Genomic DNA, 21,840 nt, shown 5'->3' on the forward strand with positions numbered 1-21,840 from the left:
CAAGCCAGTTCTGCCAAAAGTGTAAAACATTTTAGGCTCTTATCTATTTTGCTCTGCCTAACTAGTATGTAGTCCAGCTACACAAAAAAATGACCTTCAGTATGAAGTTTACCAGACCCATACAGATAATGTCATAGTATGAAGATAATCTTGCATGTGATTGATAGAATGCTAGCAGCATTTGTGCATGAAGAAACACAAAATGCTTTCAAACTTACTCTCTATATTTCTGATACGTTTATTCTCACCAAAAAAAGATCTGAATACATTCTGAAGGGAGTTTAGCTCCTGTCATTGTCAGTGAACTTCCACAACACTAGTGTTAACAGGGTAAGTAGGGCTCAGACTCACAGGTGGTTTTGAACAGAATCATATTATGTTCAGGAAGGCTTATTTGCATGAGCTCATTATCAATCCTGTTAGACTTAATTAGTTGTGACAGTAATGCTCTCTAATTTCATTGCACTGATTGCCACGTAATGCTCAGCAAAGAAAAGAAACTGGACATAAAAGGTGGAAAAAAAAATGGGCCACACAGTACAAAATTACAGGACAAAGAAAAGCAGTATTATGTTCGTTAAGTGACAGTTTAGTCATATGTTGTTACTAGTGAATTACCTTGTACTCTGGTACAAGTGCTACAAGTGAGGATGAATTCCCTCAGCAAATGTAATTGCACTGAACCCATACAGTGTTCGATGTTGAGAAAGTATTTGTCTTAGTAGTTACAGTTTGTCTTAGTAACTGGTACAAGAATGGTTATCACAGAATCATCTAGGTTGGAAGAGACCTCCAAGATCATCTAGTCCAACCTCTGCCCTAACACTAACAAGTCCTCCACTAAACCATATCACTAAGGGCTACATCTAAATGTCTTTTGAAGACCTCCAGGGATGGTGACTCAACCACCTCCCTGGGCAGCCCATTCCAATGCCTAACAACCCTTTCAATAAAGAAGTTCTTCCTAATATCCAACCTAAACCTCCCTTGGCACAACTTTAGCCCATTCCCCCTCGTCCTATCACCGGGCACGTGGGAGAATAGACCAACCCCCACCTCGCTACAGCCTCCTTTAAGGTACCTGTAGAGAGCGATAAGGTCACCCCTGAGCCTCCTCTTTTTCAGGCTGAACAATCCCAGCTCCCTCAGCCGCTCCTCATAAGGCATGTTCTCCAGACCCCTCGCCAGCTTCGTTGCCCTTCTCTGGACTCGCTCAAGCACCTCGATGTCCTTCTTGTAGCGAGGGGCCCAAAACTGAACACAGCACTCGAGGTGCGGCCTCACCAGAGCCGAGTACAGGGGGACAATCACTTCCCTAGTCCTGCTGGCCACACTGTTTCTGATACAAGCCAGGATGCTGTTGGCCTTCTTGGCCACCTGAGCACACTGCTGGCTCATATTCAGCTGACTATCAACCAATACTCCCAGGTCCTTCTCTGCCAGGCAGCTTTCTAACCACTCATCTCCCAGCCTGTAGCTCTGCTTGGGGTTGTTGTGCCCCAGGTGCAGGACCCGGGGATTGGCCTTGTTGAACTTCATACAGTTGGCCTCAGCCCAGCCTATCCAGATCCTCCTGCAGAACCTTCCTACCCTCAAGCATATTGACACACGCACCTAACGTGGTGTCGTCTGCAAACTTACTGAGGGTGCACTCAATCCCCTCATCCAGATCATCGATAAAGATATTAAAGAGAACTGGCCTAGTACTGAGCCCTGGGGGACTGCACTAGTGACCGGCCTCCAACTGGATTTAACTCCATTCACCACAACTCTTTGGGCCCGGCTATCCAGCCAGCTTTTAACGCAACGAAGCATACACCAGTCCAAGCCATGAGCAGCCAGTTTCTTCAGGAGAATGCTGTGGGAAACAGCATCAAAAGCCTTACTGAAATCAAGGTAGACCACTTCCACAGCCTTTCCCTCATCCACTAAGCGCGTCACTTTGTCACAGAAGATCAGGTTCATCAAGCAGGACCTGCCTTTCATAAACCCATGCTGACTGGGCCTGATCGCCTGCTTGCCCTGCAAGTGCCACGTGATGACACTCAAGATAATCTGCTCCATGGTCCCGGCACCAAAGTCAGACTGACAGGCCTATAGTTTCCCAGGTCTACCCTCCGGCCCTTCTTGTAGATGGGCATCACATTTGCTAGCCGCCAGTTGACTGGGACCTCCCCTGATAGCCAGGACTGCTGATAAATGATGGAAAGCGGCTTGGCCAGCTCTTTTGTCAGTTCTCTCAGTACCCTTGGGTGGATCCCATCCAGCCCCATTGACTTGCATACATCTAAGTGCTGTAGCAGGTTGCCAACCGTTTCCTCGTGGATTATGAGGGCCACATTCTGCTCACCATCCCCTTCCACCAGCTCAGGGTACTGGGTATCTAGAGAACAACCGGTCTTGCTGCTAAAGACTGAGGCAAAGAAGGCATTAAGCACCTCAGCCTTTTCCTCATCTCTTGTCACTAAGTTCCCCCCCGCATCCAGTAAAGGATGGAGATTCTCCTTAGTCCTCCTTTTTATGTTTATGTATTTATAAAACCATTTTCTGTTATCTTTAACAGCAGTAGCCAGATTGAGCTCCAGATGAGCTTTGGCCTTTCTAATTTTGTCCCTGCACAGCGTTACAACATCCTTATAGTCCTCCTGAGTGGCCTGCCCTCTTTTTCAAAGGTCATAAACCCTCATTTTCTTCCTAAGCTCTAGCCACAACTCTCTGTTCAGCCAGGCCAGTCTTCTTCCGTGCTGGCTTGTCTTTGGGCACATGGGGACAGACCGCTCCTGAGCCTTTAAGATTTCCTTCTTGAAGAGTGCCCAGCCTTCCTGGACTCCTCTGCCCTTCAGGACTGCCTCCCAAGAGACTCTGCCAACCAGTGTCCTGAACAGCTCAAAGGCTGCCCTACGGAAGTCCAAGACAGCCGTTTTACTGATCCCCCTCCTGACTTTGCCAAGAGTAGAGAACTCTACCATTTCGTGGTCACTGCCCAAGACAGCTCCTGACCACCATATCTCCCACCAGTCCTTCTCTGTTTGTGAACAGAAGGTCCAGTGGGGCACCTCCCCTGGTAGGCTCACTAACCAGCTGTGTCAGGAAACTATCTTCCACGTTCTCCAGGAACCTTCTAGACTGCTTCCTCTGAGCTGTATTGTATTTCCAGGATATGTCTGGGAAGTTGGAAGTCCCCCACGAGAACAAGTGCTGGCAATTTCGCCACTTCTGCCAGCTGCCTGTAGAACTCCTCATCTGTCTCCTCATCCTGGTTTGGCGGTCTATAACAGACCTCCACCAGGATGCTTGCCTTGTTGGCCTTCCCACTGATCCTAACCCATAGGGACTCAACCTTATAATTCCCAGTCTCGAGTTCCACAGCATCAAAACACTCTCTAATACAGACAGCCACACCAGCACCTCTTCTGTGCTGCCTGTCCCTTCTAAAGAGCTTATAGCCAGTCATTGGAGCACTCCAGTCATGGGAGTGGTCCCACCATGTTTCAGTGATGACAACCAAGTCATAGATTGCCTGCTGCACGATGGTTTCCAGCTCCTCTTATCTGTTGCCCATGCTACATGCATTAGTGTAGACGCACTTCAGTTGGGCCATTGCCTTCTCCCCCAGCCCTGACATTGTTCCCCCTGGCACACCTCTAACGAGCCTCATTTCATCCCCATCCCCCTTCTTACCTAGTTTAAAGCCCTCTCAATGAGCCCTGCCAGCTCCTGGGCTAGTATCCATTTTCCCCTTAGAGACAGGTGGGACCCATCTGCAGTTATCAGGCTGGGTGCCGAGTAAAGCACACCATGGTCAAAAAACCCAAAATTTCTCTGTTGGCACCAGCCTCTGAGCCACGTGTTTATCAGGTGGGCTTTCCTTGTCCTCTCTGTACCCCTCCCTGGCACTGTAGGGATGGACGAAAACACCACCTGTATTCCCGCTCCATCTACTAATCGTCCCGCTCTCCTAAAGTCCCGTTTGATAGCCTTCAGGCTTCTGTCAGCAATTTCATCGCTGCCAGCCTGGACTATCAAAAGAGGATAGTAATCAGAGGGGTGAACCAGGTTAGGAAGGTTTCTGGCAATGTCTCTGACCCTGGCCCTAGGGAGGCAGCAGACTTCCCTACGGGTAGGGTCAGGCTGACATACAGGGCCCTCTGTTCCCCTGAGAACGGAGTCGCATACAACAATTACCCTTTTCTTTCCTTCTTAGTGGAGGCAGTCTTGAGGCATGGAGTCGACTTCCTTGCCCTAAGCATCCTCCTGGGTAGACTTTTGACCTCATCCTCACCCACCAGTCTCTCTCAAGCTCCATGGCCTCAAACCTGTTGTGTAAGGGCACCAGGGAACGTGAGGCCGGTAGGGAGGGGAGTTGCCTGCAACGCTGAGCAGGGACCTGCTTCCGTTCCTCTTCAACTCCTAGGTCCCCTCCCTCTGCTCAACAGCAACAGGGCAGAAGGTCCAACACTGTTTGGGGTGTCTCACCCTGGTGTCTTTCCTTCAGGCCTTGCAGGGAGTTGCTCCACCAGTCTATCTCCCGCTCACACTCCCTGATGGCCCTTAACCTCTCCACCTCCTCCTTGAGCTCTGTCACCAGAGCAATTCTGATATTCCCTCTTGCAAGAACTTTTAAAACTGAATCTCTGGTCAAACATTTTACCTCTCGAGTCCCAGTCAATGTGTGTGATATAGCTAGATGCACCTTTACAAATGCCAACTCTTTTGCTGGTAAGCACATTGTAAATATCCACAAAATTATCATGGGAAGCCACAGCCAGGTATTTTCCTGATTCTGTAAAGAAGAGACATTGAGGTTATGAAGGGCATACATGCTATAATTATTATTGCTATGCATTTTTATTACTGCAGTTGACCCAAAGGCCCCAAGCAGGGGTGGACCCCATTATACAAGGCTACATACAACTATACAGAATTGTAAAGTGTTTAAAGACATGAAGCACACAAAAAGTCAATCTACTTTCTGAACATTCAAACTTATGTCTAGAGTAGAAAAACAAACTGTAAGATAAACACTGCCCTTTCACTTTGCTTTCTAATTATACCTCGTGAAAACTTTATATCTGAGATCATTTCCTTTCTGTGGTGAAAAGATACCATATCTTCAACAGTGTCAGCATTTACCACCAGAAAACTCCCATCATTCAATCCTACAGCCAAGGCTTTCCCATCAGGAGAAAAGGCACAGCATCGTCCACCTATCAAGGAAAATGAAAAGGAGTATCTTAAGGTTTTTGAATTTGTGATTGAGAAACTTATCACAAAGTGTAAGTGAAAGGTTTTTTGCATCAAGTATATACTTTTAAAATGTATTTGTTATTTATTAAAACAAGTTTATCATGTGATAGGAGAACTACGATTAACATTTTACTAAATGGTAATGTACACTCTTGTACAGGCTGTTCTTGAGTTGACAACAGTGATTTCATCAGTCTGGAAATCGGTTTAGCTGCAAATATCTCATTTCATTCTAAACACACCTATTATATAAATATATAAAGAAAACATACAGAAAGGAAGTTTAGATAAATTCAAAGACTCATTACAGGTAACATAATCATAAGTCTTTCAGAGATACAACACTTGGAAGCTTCTTTGTTTTATGATTGAATAACAGTTATGCGCTCAGGTAGAGCGCATTTAAAACAGAGATGTACTACATTTTCTCCACTTACTTTTTCCCCCTTTTCCCCCCAACATTATTTCTGACCATACAGCTATCCTCATCCACCCCTCAGATCACCTCTCCAAAACATTCAACTTTGTTTTCCCTCAGCTAGTTAGAATTCCTCTGCTCTGGATCTGTCACTGAGAAAAACGCACGTTGAATTTACACCATAAAATTTCCTGAAGGTTATGAATTGAGTAAATGAAATGAGAGTAATTTTGAGAAGGCAGCATTTCAAAACACCTCATCTACTTTTATGCAGAAGAGAGGGCAGGACAACTGTTCATTTTCAGAGAAGTTAATAATAACACATAAAGTTCATATTGTCACTGAAGACTGATTGTGCTTAACACACAAAAAATTTTACATTTGTCTTTATAAGGAAACTTTTTAATGTCAGCAAATGTGCTGGCCTTAAGTATTCTTAGGAAGGAAAATGATTCTGAGGTCAAATCATTCCCCCTGGAATCAGAGTAAAACAGATTAAAATTAATTTTATTATTATTCATTACAATGGATTATAACCCTTTCTCTTTCTACACTTGTCACAGACTGGACACGGGCCAAGGACAATTTACTTCCTATGCTTCCAATTTTTTGATGATTGTGTCCTCTTCCTACCTCATTAATGTTTGTGATGTGCACTGAGAACAAAGATGGAGATGTCACAGAAAGTGTCATTATTATCACAGTATGTGACCAAATGAAGCTTACCTTTTTTGAGTTTCCTCACTGCCAGCATGCGGTGCTGAGAAGAAAGTTCCCAGATTCGAAGTGTTTTATCATCACTCACTGTTGCACAGACAGGCAAGATAGGATGAGCTGCCAAGCCCCAGACTTCTCCTTCCATATGTCCCTAGAGGAAAACATTTAATATGAGGAAGTAATCCATTTGCCTTTATGTAACGTGTTCTAGCACTTGACTTATCTCCCTGTACAAGTCTCAGACAATAAAGCCTTCATCTCCTCTCATACATTTTCCACATTCAAAGAGACCTGAATGTCTGGTCTGGTTCCTCTAATAATCACCTGAAATATTAGTTTCCTTCACTACTGATAGCTGCAATTCCTGTTGTACCAATGTACCTCCCTCTTCCAGACTTGAATTGAACAGGAAATAGTTAAGCCCAAGACAAGACTTTAGTCCATTTCAGGATTTCACGATGATCTGTCTACAAGGTTTATGCAATTTTTTAGAACTTCTCTGCCCAATGTACACAAACTTTGTTCTTTTAATCTTTCCTCAGAACTCACTGAAATGTTTTAATCACTCTTCCTGCATTCTCTAGATTTCCTTCAAGTTACATATAACTTGCTGGCACAGCATTTCAAGGTTAAATCATTTCTCACTGTTCTCAGTCTGAATTTCAGCTTGCTAACTGGCTTTTTTATTGAGATAGGAAAATACCATTAAAAAAAAAAAAGGAAGGAAGCGTCATGGTCTCTTGATTACATCCTATGTATTTTATATTTCTGCTCAAGCTGATGCATGAGAGCATGTAATTTAGTCTGGATGACAATTATAAAACTTCCCTTTATCATAAAACTCACAGCAAAGACGTAATTTTGAGGTAATTTTACTATCACATCTCCCCTACTACACTTTTACTTTTACCTTTACTATCACATATTCCCTTACTATTCACATGAAGGGAACTATATTAGGATGAGATTGCAATTCAAAATTACTGTACTAGTTTAAAATAATTTATAAAATAAAACATCTCACTTTAGGTTACTAATGCTGTCATGCAAACAGTATAAATCTGGAAGATTACTTTATGTGATCAGAACTAGCTGGAAAGAAAAATATCAAAGATAAGAAACGTTTTTTGTAGAAAACAATTTAGTTAGCTACAGAAAACAAAAAGTAAAGACAAATTATGATTTAGTAAATGATACATGCAATTTTCTACATATAGACAGCATGTTTATTAAAGAGACTAAAACAAAGCAACGTTAGATACATCAGTGGGCATATGCATGTCCAGAATTTATTAACTTAACTTCCCCGAATCCTTTGTCTTGCAAAAAGAGATCTTTTTATACTTTAAAACACATGCAATGACAAGCGCATGTCACTGTAGAAAGATGTTAGAAGTCTAAAACAATTTTTCACAAATATAAGATCCTTCAGAACACACTATATTATTTCAATAAAAGCAAATAAATGGATCCATACTGTCAAAATAAAAAAATACATTGTGTTAGCTCTGCTCTTCATTTTCCATTTTTATATTGGGTCCCGAACTGAAAAGCCTAAAACATCCATTAAAAGTCTCATAAGCATTTGAACTTAATGGACTCTTAGCTTTTAGCTAAGCTTAGCTTTTAATTTTAGTTTCAGAATTCTGTAATCCACAATGAATCTCAAAGTCATTTACATAAGAAAGCATCAACTTCTGTCTGGGCAAGGAAAGGAATGATGGCCAACAGAATTAATGAAAACAAAGCAAATGAATGGGGAAATCCAATAATGTCTTGTACTTCTACAGGGAATGTTTTGATAGGAAGATCCATATTGTACCTGAACCAGTAGAGTCATAGGACCACTTTTATCAATTTCAAGTATCTCTCCATTTTTAGTTCCCACTAGTATATGCCCATGTCCTAGACTGATGGCTCGAATAGAGGGATTGTCTTCTAAAAGTAAACCTGAAGAATACAAGGACATTCATTTTAGGTTTTTCTTGCGAAACCAAAACGAGCCTCATCTCACCTGAAGTTTATACAGCTTATATAACTAAAACCTGTTTAAAATCAACCATGAAACATGAGGTACATTTACCTAATGGATTTAATTAATAGTTTGAAGGAGAGGAGCTTGTGCTAGTCTATATTGTGGCCTTGTAAAGATATTTTACTGATTTAACAATGACTGTGTACAAGGGGTTCAGATGCTGCAGTAACATAGACATTGTTTCTGTGATTGTGAATACCACTTTACACACTGATGCCTGATGGGGAAGTACAATTTAACAGGTCTTTCCAACTTATCAGGACCCCAGTCCTACTATGTGAAACCTGGCCACTTGAGGAAGCAAGTTGCTAAACGCAGAACAGACTTTTGAACATGAAACTCATGCTTGTGATATTTCTTTTTAAAATAATTTCTTCGGTGAAAACAAAGCCAAATGTCAGGGAATAGAGGAAGAAATAGCAGAATAAAATATAAAACGACAAAGACTGGGTGAAATACAAGTTATTTCAACCAAAATAGAAAAAATCCAGCACACAGTAGTAAGTAGTTTAGTAGTATTTCCTTTGTGTTTTGTTAAGATTTGACATCTACTACTGCCATTTTACTAGCCTTCACACATGTAATCCTTATTAAACACAATGAAAAATAATACCTTTGGAACTAGCAGATAGTGCTGCTCTTTTAATAGCATACGTCTTCAGACATCTTTCAAACATATCATCCCAAAGTGCCACAATTCCATCTTTTCCACCAGTTACAAACCCCTGTATGATCACAGTACGAAAAACATTTGTAAACATCAGCACTCTCATATTAACATATGCCCAAATATAGTGTAAATTCTCCTGTGTGTTTGGAATTTGTCCAATTCAAACTTCTGAAGCCTCTTCCTATGAAGAAACCATTTAAGAGGAGAATTATGCTTTTTTTTTTTTTTTTTAAGATGCTTTTCTAGGGTTCTATCCTGTAAAGGCTGATAACCATACAGAGTGCATACTACTGTAAATAGCAATGCAATGCTGGACCATAACATTTTTCTGCACGGGAAAGTAAGCTACGGAAAAACATGTGCTTCATCCTTAGAAGAGGCAGTAGTTGATAATACTAGCTTCCCAAGTTATTGCAAACTCAACAGACTTAACTGATGTTTCAAACTGTTCTAATAATGAACAGGAACTGATTCTTTGATCAATTCCCTTGGTAGATTCTCTTCATCTGTACCAAGTGCAAAACACAACATAAATCACTAACCAACACAAACGTAAGTGAAGAGGATGTTCAGAGGATAAAGTACCACAATCAAAGAGAAAAACTGACGGAAAAACTAGGAGCAATCAAGGAGGGCCAGAAAGGACTGAGCTGGAGGGATCTTAACTGCCTTTAACACATAAAAATGTTTATAGCTAAATATTATTCTTCTCATGCTAGAATTTTAGAGCTGAAATGGTAATCCGAGAAAGGATATTCCATTATCAACATCTTAAAATTGCCAGCGGATTTCCGGTAGTAAAACTTAGCCTCAGTCTTCAGAGAAAACCTCAGGTATGTAATATCAATGATATAATTTGCCACAGTTTCTCTTAAAGATTTATTGATGCATCGGAAGAAAAATACTTCTGATATCTGGAATAATCAACTCAGGAAAACAAAACCTTCGGATACTTGAAGTCTTGCTTGCCTAAGACACACTGATAGTACATATAGAAACAAAAATAATGAAGATGAATAGATCACAAAAGAAGACAAATACCTTATCCAATGCATGCATTGCAAATACAGGCCCGTCATGAGCTTTCACTGTCTTAAGCAACAGTGTATCCTTCCAGATGAAAATGTCTCCAGTAGCAGCACCAGAGAAAACTAAATCTTCTATTCGCCCATATGAAACGCTCATCATAGTTTCCAATTTTCCAGTACTTCCAAATGTTCCTCGTTTTGATGTAAAGCCTCCACCTGCAATATAAACAAATGCAAGTCCTTTTATACTTCAGTTTGTAATCATAGTGCTGTACAGGACAAATGTCTTGACCTCATCATCTCTTGTGACTGCCTAAGACATAGTAGATAACAGAAACACTGAAAAGTTAGTGCACAAGGGAAAAACACATTAAGGGAAAAATCAATCTAGTAATGACAGTTTTGAAGCAGTACACCCTGTATTCTTGTTACTTCCATGAAAATGATAAATTTTGGTGAGGAATTGTATAGAAGAATTAACACAATGGCAGGCAAAACACTTTCACACAACAGCATGCCAAGCTCCCTTTTTCTCTTCAGAGGTGACCACAACAACACAAAAGATAGTAGAGGTTTGCTTTAGTTGACCACTGGCCACCCGACAATTTGACGGCAGCTTTGCAGAATGAATGACAGGATTTATTCCACTTCTGATTGCCAGAAAACCTAACTTTGCCACAGCCGTGTACTTTGGTTCAGAAAGTAGGAAGGAGTCATATGCACCCATGAATTAGGTGCATATAGACAGAAATAAACTTACAAAATAATATATGCAGTGGTGTCCTTGCTTCAGTCAATTCTATTAAGCAAATCTTATTTCAAAATATATCCTTTTTATTGCAAAGAGATGATTCTTGGAGTAAAAAACTGCTTAATGCAAATGAATGTAATACAATTTGGCAAACAGTAATGCAAGTATATTTCATTACTACAAAAACACCCTAGCTATAAAAAAATGCAGAAAAAAGAGTAAATGTTATTCTGAAGGCACCAGTACAACCTGAACCCCGTAAGTTATGGTGTAAGCCTAGGAACTTCTTAAAACTATCTAATTATTCATTGTCTTGAATTCTATTTTTAGCTGCCCTTGTGCTGCCTACCTGTGCTGAATTTTACACAGTGAAGATGTTCTCTAAGACCTTTTTACCCATTACTCATGTCGTGTGTATATGATTAATAGTCATGAAGAACAAAAAATCCAGTCCTGAATAAAAAATATCCTCAGTCAGAAACAGAATCTGTTTTTAAAGAATGAAAAACACGTTTTTGTTTTTCATTTTTTATGAATAGAAACAAAATTCCTGCATCTTACAAAAATTGTATTATCTTGCCATCATGATTCTTGCAATACCACATTGTGATTTTTAGCCTAATGGATAAAATATAAATTTCTATAACTGAACTTCTGCACAATACCTGTTTTATCTATTTTTTGTTTTGCCCAGACAAGTATTTTAAGGTCTGTCCTCACACGTTACCTTTCCAGCCTGGCACCTTGCAACATGTGCTTCCATATCTGGAAGACATCTCTGAAGACTGAAAAACAGGCACAGGTCTATCTTGAAGTTGAATGATTGCTGGAGTGTTCCATCAGTATATGAAGTGCAAGCACTATATTTTTTTTTTTTTTTTAAGCAGTGCACCAGAGGCATCTGAGATTCTTAGTTACCAGCTGGCATTTTCACAATCAGGGCCATATACTGCCTGAGTAAATGAAGGGACTACACGTTTTCTGTGAGCCAAGGATGTTTATTCAGGAGAAATCCTTAATACTATGACTACAGTTAAAAAATAATTAGCTGGAAATTACTTCCAATGAGAAAGGAATATTGTGACATTTACGTAATCAGAGGTAGGTTTTGACACCTCTAGTATTTTGGTAACTAGAAAAATCCTTTACAAATAAAACATATTATTAAACTGAGAACATGATGTCCCTGTATGAAGGAGATATACATCCTCAAATCAATTACATTGAAAACATTCAATATGATACCTGTTTGCTGCCAAAATTTGATGTGCTTCATCCCAACCGTGACTAGTTTGTCTACATGATGTGGATTACACTTCACTACAAATATTTTATCTTTATGACCCCTGGAATAAAAATAAAAATAAAAAACATGGCAAAGTATTACTTAACATTTCAAACCGATCTGTTTTAAATAAGCATTTCACAGTATCAGACTAACCAAAAACAGTCTTTAGCAATGAGAATCTAATCAACACAACTGTCATACTCTTGGCACAAAAACAAGAGTATGAATCTGTAACACTATGAGGTCTGGCAGATGAGTCACGGAGGCTGTCTACATTCTCTCTGCCATCATTACCCTATCTAACAAAAAGTACAGAGCCATATTTCTAATCTGCAAGAGTTTAGCCTTGGGAGTCTGACCAACAGAGCTATCAGAATGTACCTGAGTATAAAACACGTATGAATTAGACTACAGAAATATGGTGAATAAAAATTGTCTCCCACTGAATTTCAGTTCCGTTAAGTCATGATGAAGAGGCAGGCAACAAAGGTCAATGCAATTAAGAGAAGGTATAAAGGGCGTCATAAATAATTAACTGGATAAGAACTCAGTTTATAAATCTTTAAAATAGTCTATCAAATAAAAAAAAAACAAGGAAGTCTCAAAACTACTGTGCTTCCAAAGGAAAAATAAATTATAAAATTATAATTTAGAACGCAGTTCATTCAGCAGTATATACACCTTCAAATTTAGTTCTTGGGTAACGCTATCCTTGCTGGAGTATATATTTATGGAAATCTGTAAGATTAAGTTTTACCATTACGAAAATATTCCTAGATACAATGCAGTAATTATTTCTATTTCAGTATTTTATAAAACACCAAGAGCAAAAATTACCAGTTTTTCAGCCTGAATTTTCAGGTTTTGATTATAATATATGTGATTTTTGTGAGACAGGTTTAGCCAAAAAATAAATAAAAAATCACAACTCTGATAATCTTCTTGGTTTGAATATTTTCTTTCGCTGAGTCAGTCTAGACAAAAGCCAATCCTTTACTCCTTCGACATTTGAAGAACATTTTTTTGCAATTCCTTCTTCTCCTGGTTCTCTACTTTGCTATAATGATGCCTTTCAGCTCAGGCAGGTCATACTGCCTGTTATAGAAGCATCTATCACACAGGCAAAATGTCCAAAATCAAAGTAATCGCATCCCAGTGCAGATGTCCCCTGCAAAATGACCAGAGTTTGTCTGCCCATGTAAGAGGATGAATATTGCAGGCACATGAGACCTGGGTTGTATAGCCTACATTTGCAGCCCAATTTCCCACAGTCGTCAGACCAAAACAAGTATCCAAGGCTGTGTAGTTTTTGTGCCCTTGTGTTCCAAGGGACTGACACAGGACATTTGCTCTTACAGAATGAAGAAAGTAGGAGAGCATGAGATTCACTGATTTAGACACTAAATAAATTTGACAATGCCCTCCTCAGCTCCCTTAAGGATTCCGCTAACACAAAACACTATGATCAAATAGGACCAGCACTGCATCAGCATATAAGGCATGATAAGATAGAATCAAAACATATCTGAGCTTCTTTCACTAACAGGGTACGCTTACTCAATAAGGATTTTAATGAAACTAGACAGAAGATTGTAAATCCAAGATATATAGATAGGGAAACAAGCTAGGGAGCAATTAAAACAAATAAATGGGAATATACTCTGAACATTGTCATAAGGAAAGAAAACTGATAAGTCATGCAGAAGTAAATCACACTAAGAAAATCAAGGAAAAAGAATACAAATAAGTATATAATAAACATAATGAATATTTGTAAACAGTGAACATACACTTCATTTTTCAGGTTTAGTCCTCTACATGAATTTTTCTTGTGGGTCTATATGATTGTAAGGAGACATCCTTCTATTCTTCTTGCCTGCTAAGGGCATGTGAGGCTTAAGTCTAAAACTTAGATGTAAACTCTCCTGTCTTGGTTTTTGTCTCTCTCTTTTATATGTCCTACTGTGCTTTCCAGAATGTGGGAATTGCCTGTCGGGACTGCTAAAATACAAATACTAATTTAAAATGGAATTCTTTAAAAGATAAATGATTATTTTATGATCTCTGTGAGGAAACACCTGAGTATGGTCAAGAGGATACTAGGGCTTCTCCCTCCCAAAAGGTGGCCCAGCTGAGGTGCATTTACACTAATGCATGCAGTATGGATAACAAACAGGAGGAGCTGGAGGCCACCATGCTAGTAGGAAACTATGATGTAGTTGCCATCATGGAAACCTGGCGGGATGATTCCCATGACTGAAGTGTGGCTGTTGATGGTTACAAACTGTTCAGAAGGGATAGGTGAGGAAGGAGGGGAGGTGGAGTTGCCCTCTATGTTAGGAAGTGGATAGATTGTGAAGAGCTGTGCCTGAGAAACAGCCATGACCAGGTTGAGAGTTTGTGGGTGAAAATCAAGGATCGGTCCAGTAAAGTACATCTAGTGGTTGGGGTCTGCTACAGGCCACCTGATCAGAAGGAGTCTGTTGACGAGGCCTCCTTGCTTCAGCTGCAAGAACTGTCACGCTCACAAGCTCTTGTTCAGATGGGGGATTTCAACCACCTGGATAGCTGCTGGGGTAGAGGCACGGTGGGTTCCAGGCAATCCAGGAGATTCCTGGAGTCTGTTGAGGATAAATTCCTGGTCCAGGTAATAGACAGACCGACCCAAGATGAAGCCTTACTAGATGTGGTGCTCACCAATGCGGAAGAGAGCATTAAAGAGGTTAAGACTGGAGGCTGCCTGGGCCGTAGCGACCATGGAGTGGAGTTTGTGATCTTGAGGAATACGGGTCTGGCAAAAAGCAGAGTCAGGACTCTGAACTTCAGGAGAGCAAGCTTCCGGCTGCTCAAGGAATTACTGGCTGGGATCCCCTGGGAAACTGTCCTTGAGGGCACAGGAAGAGAACAGAGCTGGCAGCTCCTTAAGGACACCCTTCTGAGAGCGCAAGAGCTCTCCATTCCCCAGCAGAAGAAATCGAGCAGAGGAGGCAGGCAACCGGCATGGCTGAGCAAGGATCTGCAGCTTAAACTGAGGGGAAAGAGGGAAATGTACAGGAAGTGGAAGCAGGGTTGTGTAGCCTGGGAGGAATACAGGGGTGTTGTCCGGATGTGTAGAGACAGGATCAGGAAAGCCAAGGCACAGATGGAGCTGAACTTGGCAAGGGATGTGAAGAATACCAAGAAGGGGTTCTACATATACATAAGCAGGAGGAGACAGGCTAAGGAGAATGTTCCCCCTCTGATAAATGAGAAGGGAGAACTGGCTTCCTCAGACATGGAAAAAGCTGAGGTACTCAGTAAGTTCTTTGCCTCATTCTACACTGGTGGTCACGTTTCCTATGTCTGTCAGGACCCTGAACCTTGAGGAGAGGGTGAGAGGAGCAGATTCCATCCCACTGTGACAGTGGAACAAGTCCGGGACTGCCTAATGAAACTGAATGTGTACAAGTCCATAGGGCCAGATGGTATACAACCCAGGGTGCTGAGAGAGATGGCTGACGTGGTTGCTGAGCCACTCTCCATCATATTTGAAAAATCATGGCTGTCAGATGAAGTCCCCAGTGACTGGAAAAAGGGAAACATTACTCCCATTTTTAAGAAAGGGAGAAAGGAAGACCCAGGGAACTACAGGCTGGTGAGCCTCACCTCTGTGCCTGGGAATATCATGGAGCAGATCGTCCTGGAAGACATGTTAAGGAATGCATGAGATAAAGAGATGATTCAAGACAGTCAGCACAGCTTCACCAAAGGCAGATCTTGCCTAACCAATCTGGTGGCCTTCTATGATGGAGTGATGGCATCAGTGGACAAAGGAAGGGCAATGGATATCATCTACCTAGACTTGAGCAAAGCCTTTGATATGGTCCCTCACCACATTCTTTTCTCTACATTGGAGAGGTATGGATTTGAAGGATGGACTGTTAGGTGGATAAAGAATTGGTTGGCTGGTTGAAGCCAAAGGGTTGTGGTCAACAGTTCTATGTCTGGGTGGAGGCCGGTCACAAGTGGTGTCCCTCAAGGGTCAGTCTTGGGTCCAGTGCTCTTCAACATTTTTATCAACGTCAAAGATGACGGAATCGAGTGCACCCTCAGCAAGTTTGCAGATGACACCAATCTGAGTGGTGCAGTCAATACAATAGAGGGAAGGGATGCCATCCAGAGGGACATGGACAGGCTGGAGAAGTGGGCCCATGAGAATCTAATGAGGTTCAACAAGGCTAAGTGCAAGGTGTTGCACTTGGGCTGGGGCAATCCCAGGTATTATATAAGCTATGAGAAGGAGAACTTGAAAGCAGCCCTGTGGAGAAGGACTTGGGGGTCCTGATGGATGAGAAGCTGGACAAGAGCTGACAGTGCGCACTTGCAGCCCAGAAGGCCAACTATGTCCTGGGCTGCATTAAAAAAGGGTGGCCAGCAGGGAGAGGGAGGATAGCTTTCTGATAGTAACTGCAAACAGCTGATTCACAAGGAAGGCAAAATCAGTAAAGATGAAAAATCAATGTATGTGAGAGGGAACACCTTTTTCTTTTTAGAAAAGTGAGCAGCAGATGTATGCTGATATAACCCAGTGCATCATCCAATGCATAAATGAAAACATGACAACTTTGAGATCTGCCCTGAATCACAAAATAAAGCTGGGAGAAAATATTAACCTAACTGCAAAATCATTAAGTGAGCTTCAATATCAAAGTAGCTGTCCTAACAAAAAGGTTAGGGAAGTCTTGATAGAAATAGTTCACAGGATTTCCAAATACTAAACTGTAGATCCCAAGTGTTTCTTTCAATCTAGATGGATATATTGCTCTGAAACACCATTCTGTTTTCAGAGAGGTGTTCTCTCTTTTTTTTTTTTTTCCTATACAGTAATACATGTGGATAATATTATTCAGAAAAATGTAATCACAGTGCACATTTACACTGAGATGCATTCTTACCTAGTCGTTGCTAGCTTTTCTCCTTTTTTCCAGTCCCAAAACACAATGGCATGATTATCATCAAGCCCAACAGATGCCAAACATTTTCCATCAGCTGTACAAAAGCAACATTTATGTTAAAGGTGCTAAGGCTTTAAGTGAAAATACAACAGGCAATGAATGCAACAAACATGCTATAAATTGATATTTTAGAATGTGAAAGAGACATATAGTACCAATACCCCCAAAAGTTACTCTTCACCTACAGTGTGTGATGGAGGGGACTGAGGGTGGTGAATGCCAAAAAGGTGTACTTATACTGTGCAGAAACAGAGGGTATTTGGGACACATGCAGAGACAGATGCTTAGATGGAGGCATCTACTTATTCTCTTGACAAGACAAAAAAGCTGAAAATAAAAATAAAAAAAGGAACTAATATGTTGACAGATTAGGATTCAGATTCACTGATGGCCTTCAGTTCCTAAAGTAGGCTACAAATAGAATTAGACAACTGAACTGAGAAAGACGGTCAACCTGCCAAACCTCTTAAGATGACTGAAGTCTATACCTGCTGCAAATTTTATTTGAATGGAGGACTCATATTGTAATACTTTGCCCCCAAAAGTGTACCTATTAGGTGATGACCTATCAGACTGAAATCCACAGATTTCACAGAAAATTCTCTTAATCCATGACCTAACGTTCCTCTTTTTAACTAAAGTGACTTCAAATACAGTATCTCACTTTTCAGACAGAAAAGGTTGTGCTCTAAATCACAACTATATTTTCCTGCTTAATTTTTTAACTGGATGATTAACAGACAGCTGTTATTTTATAGAAGAGGCATCCTTATTGAAAAATCAATCCTTCCCAAAGGCAGGCACAAAACTCTCCTGTATATATTTGATCAAATGAAACAATGAAAATCAATTTCATAAAGTCCAAGTACTCCAAAATCATGTTGTATTTGAAATACTTCTGCTCAGATGATCCTTCTCTTATTTTACTTGAAATGATGCCAAGAATTACTACTGTTGTATAATGACATGGATGGCTACAAGTTAATATGAAATGTAATGAAACTATAAATATGATGAAAAATTGTAAGGCTAGAATTAACTGCTAGTTAACATCTCTTCTAGTGCAGGAAAGAAACAGCCCTAATGAGAGATGAGATTAATGAGATTAATGAGATAACGAGAGAAAAAAAAAGGACAAGCAGAATTTCAAACATAATTCAAAAGTACCTACGTATCCTTGCTATATGTATGAAATGATGATAAACAAGACCATTGTTAACAAACTTTTAGACAAAATACTTTCGTTAAATTAAAATAAATAAATAAATAAATAAACCTAATTGCTGAATTATGTAATAACAGGATTTTCAGGCTGCCACAGGAGCTGATTGCATGATTTTTTTTTACTGAAGAAAAGATGAAGTTGGAGGAAGTAGAGAGCTGGTGAGATGGCCAAAAGGCCGAAAGAGAGAATGAAAGCAATTATTTGACAATGTTACTTCCTCCAGAAATTAACAGATGCTGAATACTCTGTGATTAAGCATATTTAACTCAAAGAATAGAAAACATGTGACTGGCACAAATGACGCCATTAGGCTGAGCAGATCCTCATATCTGGACTGAGCTCACAGTATTTAGCATCTTACATGACTGAGTTCTACAAGAAGCAAGCCAAGAAGGAGAAGGGAAATTACAGAGTTCACAATTGAATGAAATGGACCTAGAAGGATGGAGTCTAAGTAGGCAGGAAGGAATGAAGATAAAAGACAGGACAGGAAAACAAAACTGAGTTTATAAAACAAATAATGAAAATAAAGATACAAACAAGAAGACACAAAAAGTTAATGTGAAAGGAAATGGAAGTAAAGGGAACAGTAAAACCATTCTATAGAAGCTTTAGTGAGATAGAATGCTATGAAGATACCTGATATGTAAGGTAAATTTGCAGTAATACGTACTTTTTCTCTAAGAATGATACATTTGTATATTTCAGTGACAATAATTATTTTTAAGGATAACAATTACATGAAGGGAAAATGGTTGACAAAACATTTTTGGTAAGAATACAACTTTAACTTTACCCACTTGAACCATGAGGCTTTATGTATTAATATGGGCTATACATTCTGATTAATATCCAATATTATAGGCGTTAAAGTTGCCACCAGAGGGCACAATCAAACATTGCATGAATACAATTATAATATTAGAATCGTGAGATCATCAGAATAGTCCTAAAAAGTGATCCAGCTCTGTACTCTGACCAATAGTATGTGCTTTAGAAAGTGAGTAAGGACAGAGAGAACTAGTAGTATAGAGTCAGCCACCAGATCAACTGCAGCCAGAAACAAACTACCTTTGGGATCTAGGGCTTCTTTTTTTAAGCTTCAAGTAGTGTGACCTGAAACGAACTTGGAAATACCTATTACTAACACAACAAAAACTGCCTCAACTGAGTCAAACCAGCACTCTGATCCTGTTATGAGGTGCATATTTGTGCAACCATTTGTTCCTCTCAGTGTCAATAAGCTTAACTAAAGCCAGTTAGGAAATGGAGAGGCTATGTGCTTCGATATATGCTTTCTCAGGATCAGGTCCTAAAGCAATACTATAATGATACCAACAACTGTTACTTTTAAAAAAAGCTTTATTATTTTTGTACAAATTTATGTCCAGCAGAGTCCAGCTTATTCTTTATGCTTTTATAAAGGTACATGGATAAAGGTACTTCTTCCATGTAGTCCTGTCTCATAAATGTGATCTATGTCATAATGAATTCTTACATTTCTAAGAGGAGAATATGAAACAGATTATGCTGAATTGAAGTCCATATAAAAATCAGAGTTACGAAAGGGATAGAACAGCTAAAGTAATGAGTTGGCGCATTATCTGTGAAAATTTATTTAAAGTCTCCTTTATAGTTTGATGTAAGATGACTTTAGTCTAAAGGCAAACTGGATACACTGCACTAAGGGCCAGGTCCATGAGAGGAATTGAGCACATGAAGTGAACTGAAGTAAAATTTTAGAATTCTACTTAATTCCAAGATTGCAATCTTAAACTTTCTTAGATGGCTGCTTTGCCATAGGGAACCAAAATGCCCCGTTTTTTGTTTTTTTTTTAAGTTTGAGTAATACTGAAGTGACTATGGTTGTATCTACACGCAATCCCAGACAAGCCACACTCTTGTCAAACTGAGCAATTTAGAACCTATTCCTGTTTGGCAGCATGCACAAATTAGACACTGTTTCATGAATTATCCATAAAGATTTTATTTGATAATACACAGCACTTGAAGTACTATACAAGCACTCTCCACAAGTTTTGGATGTCCAGGTAGCTAAAAAGAACCATAACAGTCACTGCTTAAACCCTGTGCTAGATATGACTCTTTTGTGAGAATATAGTGCTTATAGATTAAAAAAAAAAAAAAAAAAAAAAAAAAGCTTCTAAGTAACTTCTGTGCTATTTTCAGAATGGAGTTAGGCTCACCTAAGTGTCCAAGTCACTTTTGAGACTGGAATTGAGACTCTTAGCAAGACTGCAAGCAGGAAAGAGCAGACTGGTACTCCAAGACTAGCATTCCTTTCTCTCCCTGTCTTTCATATATGAAGGATATATTGATGGACAAACAGATAGGTATGAAATCTATTCATCTAATGTTTTTAGCTTTGCCCTACTATGATATAAAGTGTTTTCTCCTACTGTGTAATGTTACAAGTGTTGGACCGTTGCACCTTAAATGGTGTGACATGCAGCATGGGAAACTATCCACTCTACTTTTAAAAAATAAAATGTCTTTTTTGTTAAAGAGCAAAAGGGGGAATGGGTTTGTAAGCACTTTTCTAAAGACACGAAAGTATGTGTATCACCACCATACGGGCGATGTTTTTCAATGCTAAATACAGGAATTATCCTTTGAGAACTGAGACAACTTAGGTCATCAATCTCAGAAAGACAACTAGGAGAAAGAGCAGACAACTGTTCATATTTACTTCTGTAAACTCACTGAAAAATGTGGACATCGTTAGCAAATTCAAAGAATTGTATTACTCTATCGATCACAATGCCATCTGCTTTTAAATTATTATGCCAACATGTAGACAGCCATTTGAGTCCTAGCTGTACACTTGGTGATATGAATTAGACATCAAAAAATCAGTTACTGATTGATTGAGAAAAAGCCCCATGACTGACTTCACTACACAAACTATTATTTATCAAAACTGTTAGCAGACTTCTACATAAAATTTGTATTGGTTGTAAAATGGTCCTTTTACACAAAGAAGAAAACTAACTGTCATAGCTATTCGAATTAAAATTTTATCATGAGGATTGCTTTTTAATTAATCATTTCAAGAAATGTACCTGAAAAATCCAGCGCACACACTCCTCTTTGATGCTGGCCTTTGAGCAACGATAAACACTTCAGTGTCTGTGTGTCCCAAACATGAATAGCAGCATCTCTCCCAACCTAAATCAGAGGGTTAATCAGAATATCTACTCATAAAAGTTCAAAGCACACCACTATCAGTAATTAGCATTATCTCATCTTCAAAACACTCCAGAAGTAACTACTTTTCTACTTGTCCTGTTTCATCTTTTTCAAGGTCTATTTTCTCTTCTGCTTCACAACTCATTTCAGGCACATTGGGGTGTAGAACTTTAACATACTGTGTTCATGGAAAAGTACACGAAGAACCTTGTGAAAAGTTAACTACCCTGTCAGTTGTGGTATGAGAAACATTCCTG

General features: G+C 39.7%; 1 protein-coding gene across 1 annotated transcript in view; it reads right to left on the minus strand.

Annotated features, from left to right (window-relative positions):
* Positions 1 to 21,840, minus strand: part of EML6 (EMAP like 6) — a 139,165-nt gene that overhangs the window by 31,027 nt on the left and 86,298 nt on the right. Inside the window, 9 exon segments of the mRNA XM_040553503.1 lie at positions 4,652 to 4,783; positions 5,055 to 5,207; positions 6,392 to 6,533; positions 8,205 to 8,332; positions 9,031 to 9,142; positions 10,129 to 10,331; positions 12,112 to 12,212; positions 17,089 to 17,182; positions 21,457 to 21,562. Coding sequence (XP_040409437.1) covers positions 4,652 to 4,783; positions 5,055 to 5,207; positions 6,392 to 6,533; positions 8,205 to 8,332; positions 9,031 to 9,142; positions 10,129 to 10,331; positions 12,112 to 12,212; positions 17,089 to 17,182; positions 21,457 to 21,562 — 1,171 coding nt within the window.

The sequence above is a fragment of the Cygnus olor genome, chromosome 3, assembly GCF_009769625.2.
Source record: "Cygnus olor isolate bCygOlo1 chromosome 3, bCygOlo1.pri.v2, whole genome shotgun sequence".
NCBI lineage: Eukaryota > Metazoa > Chordata > Aves > Anseriformes > Anatidae > Cygnus > Cygnus olor.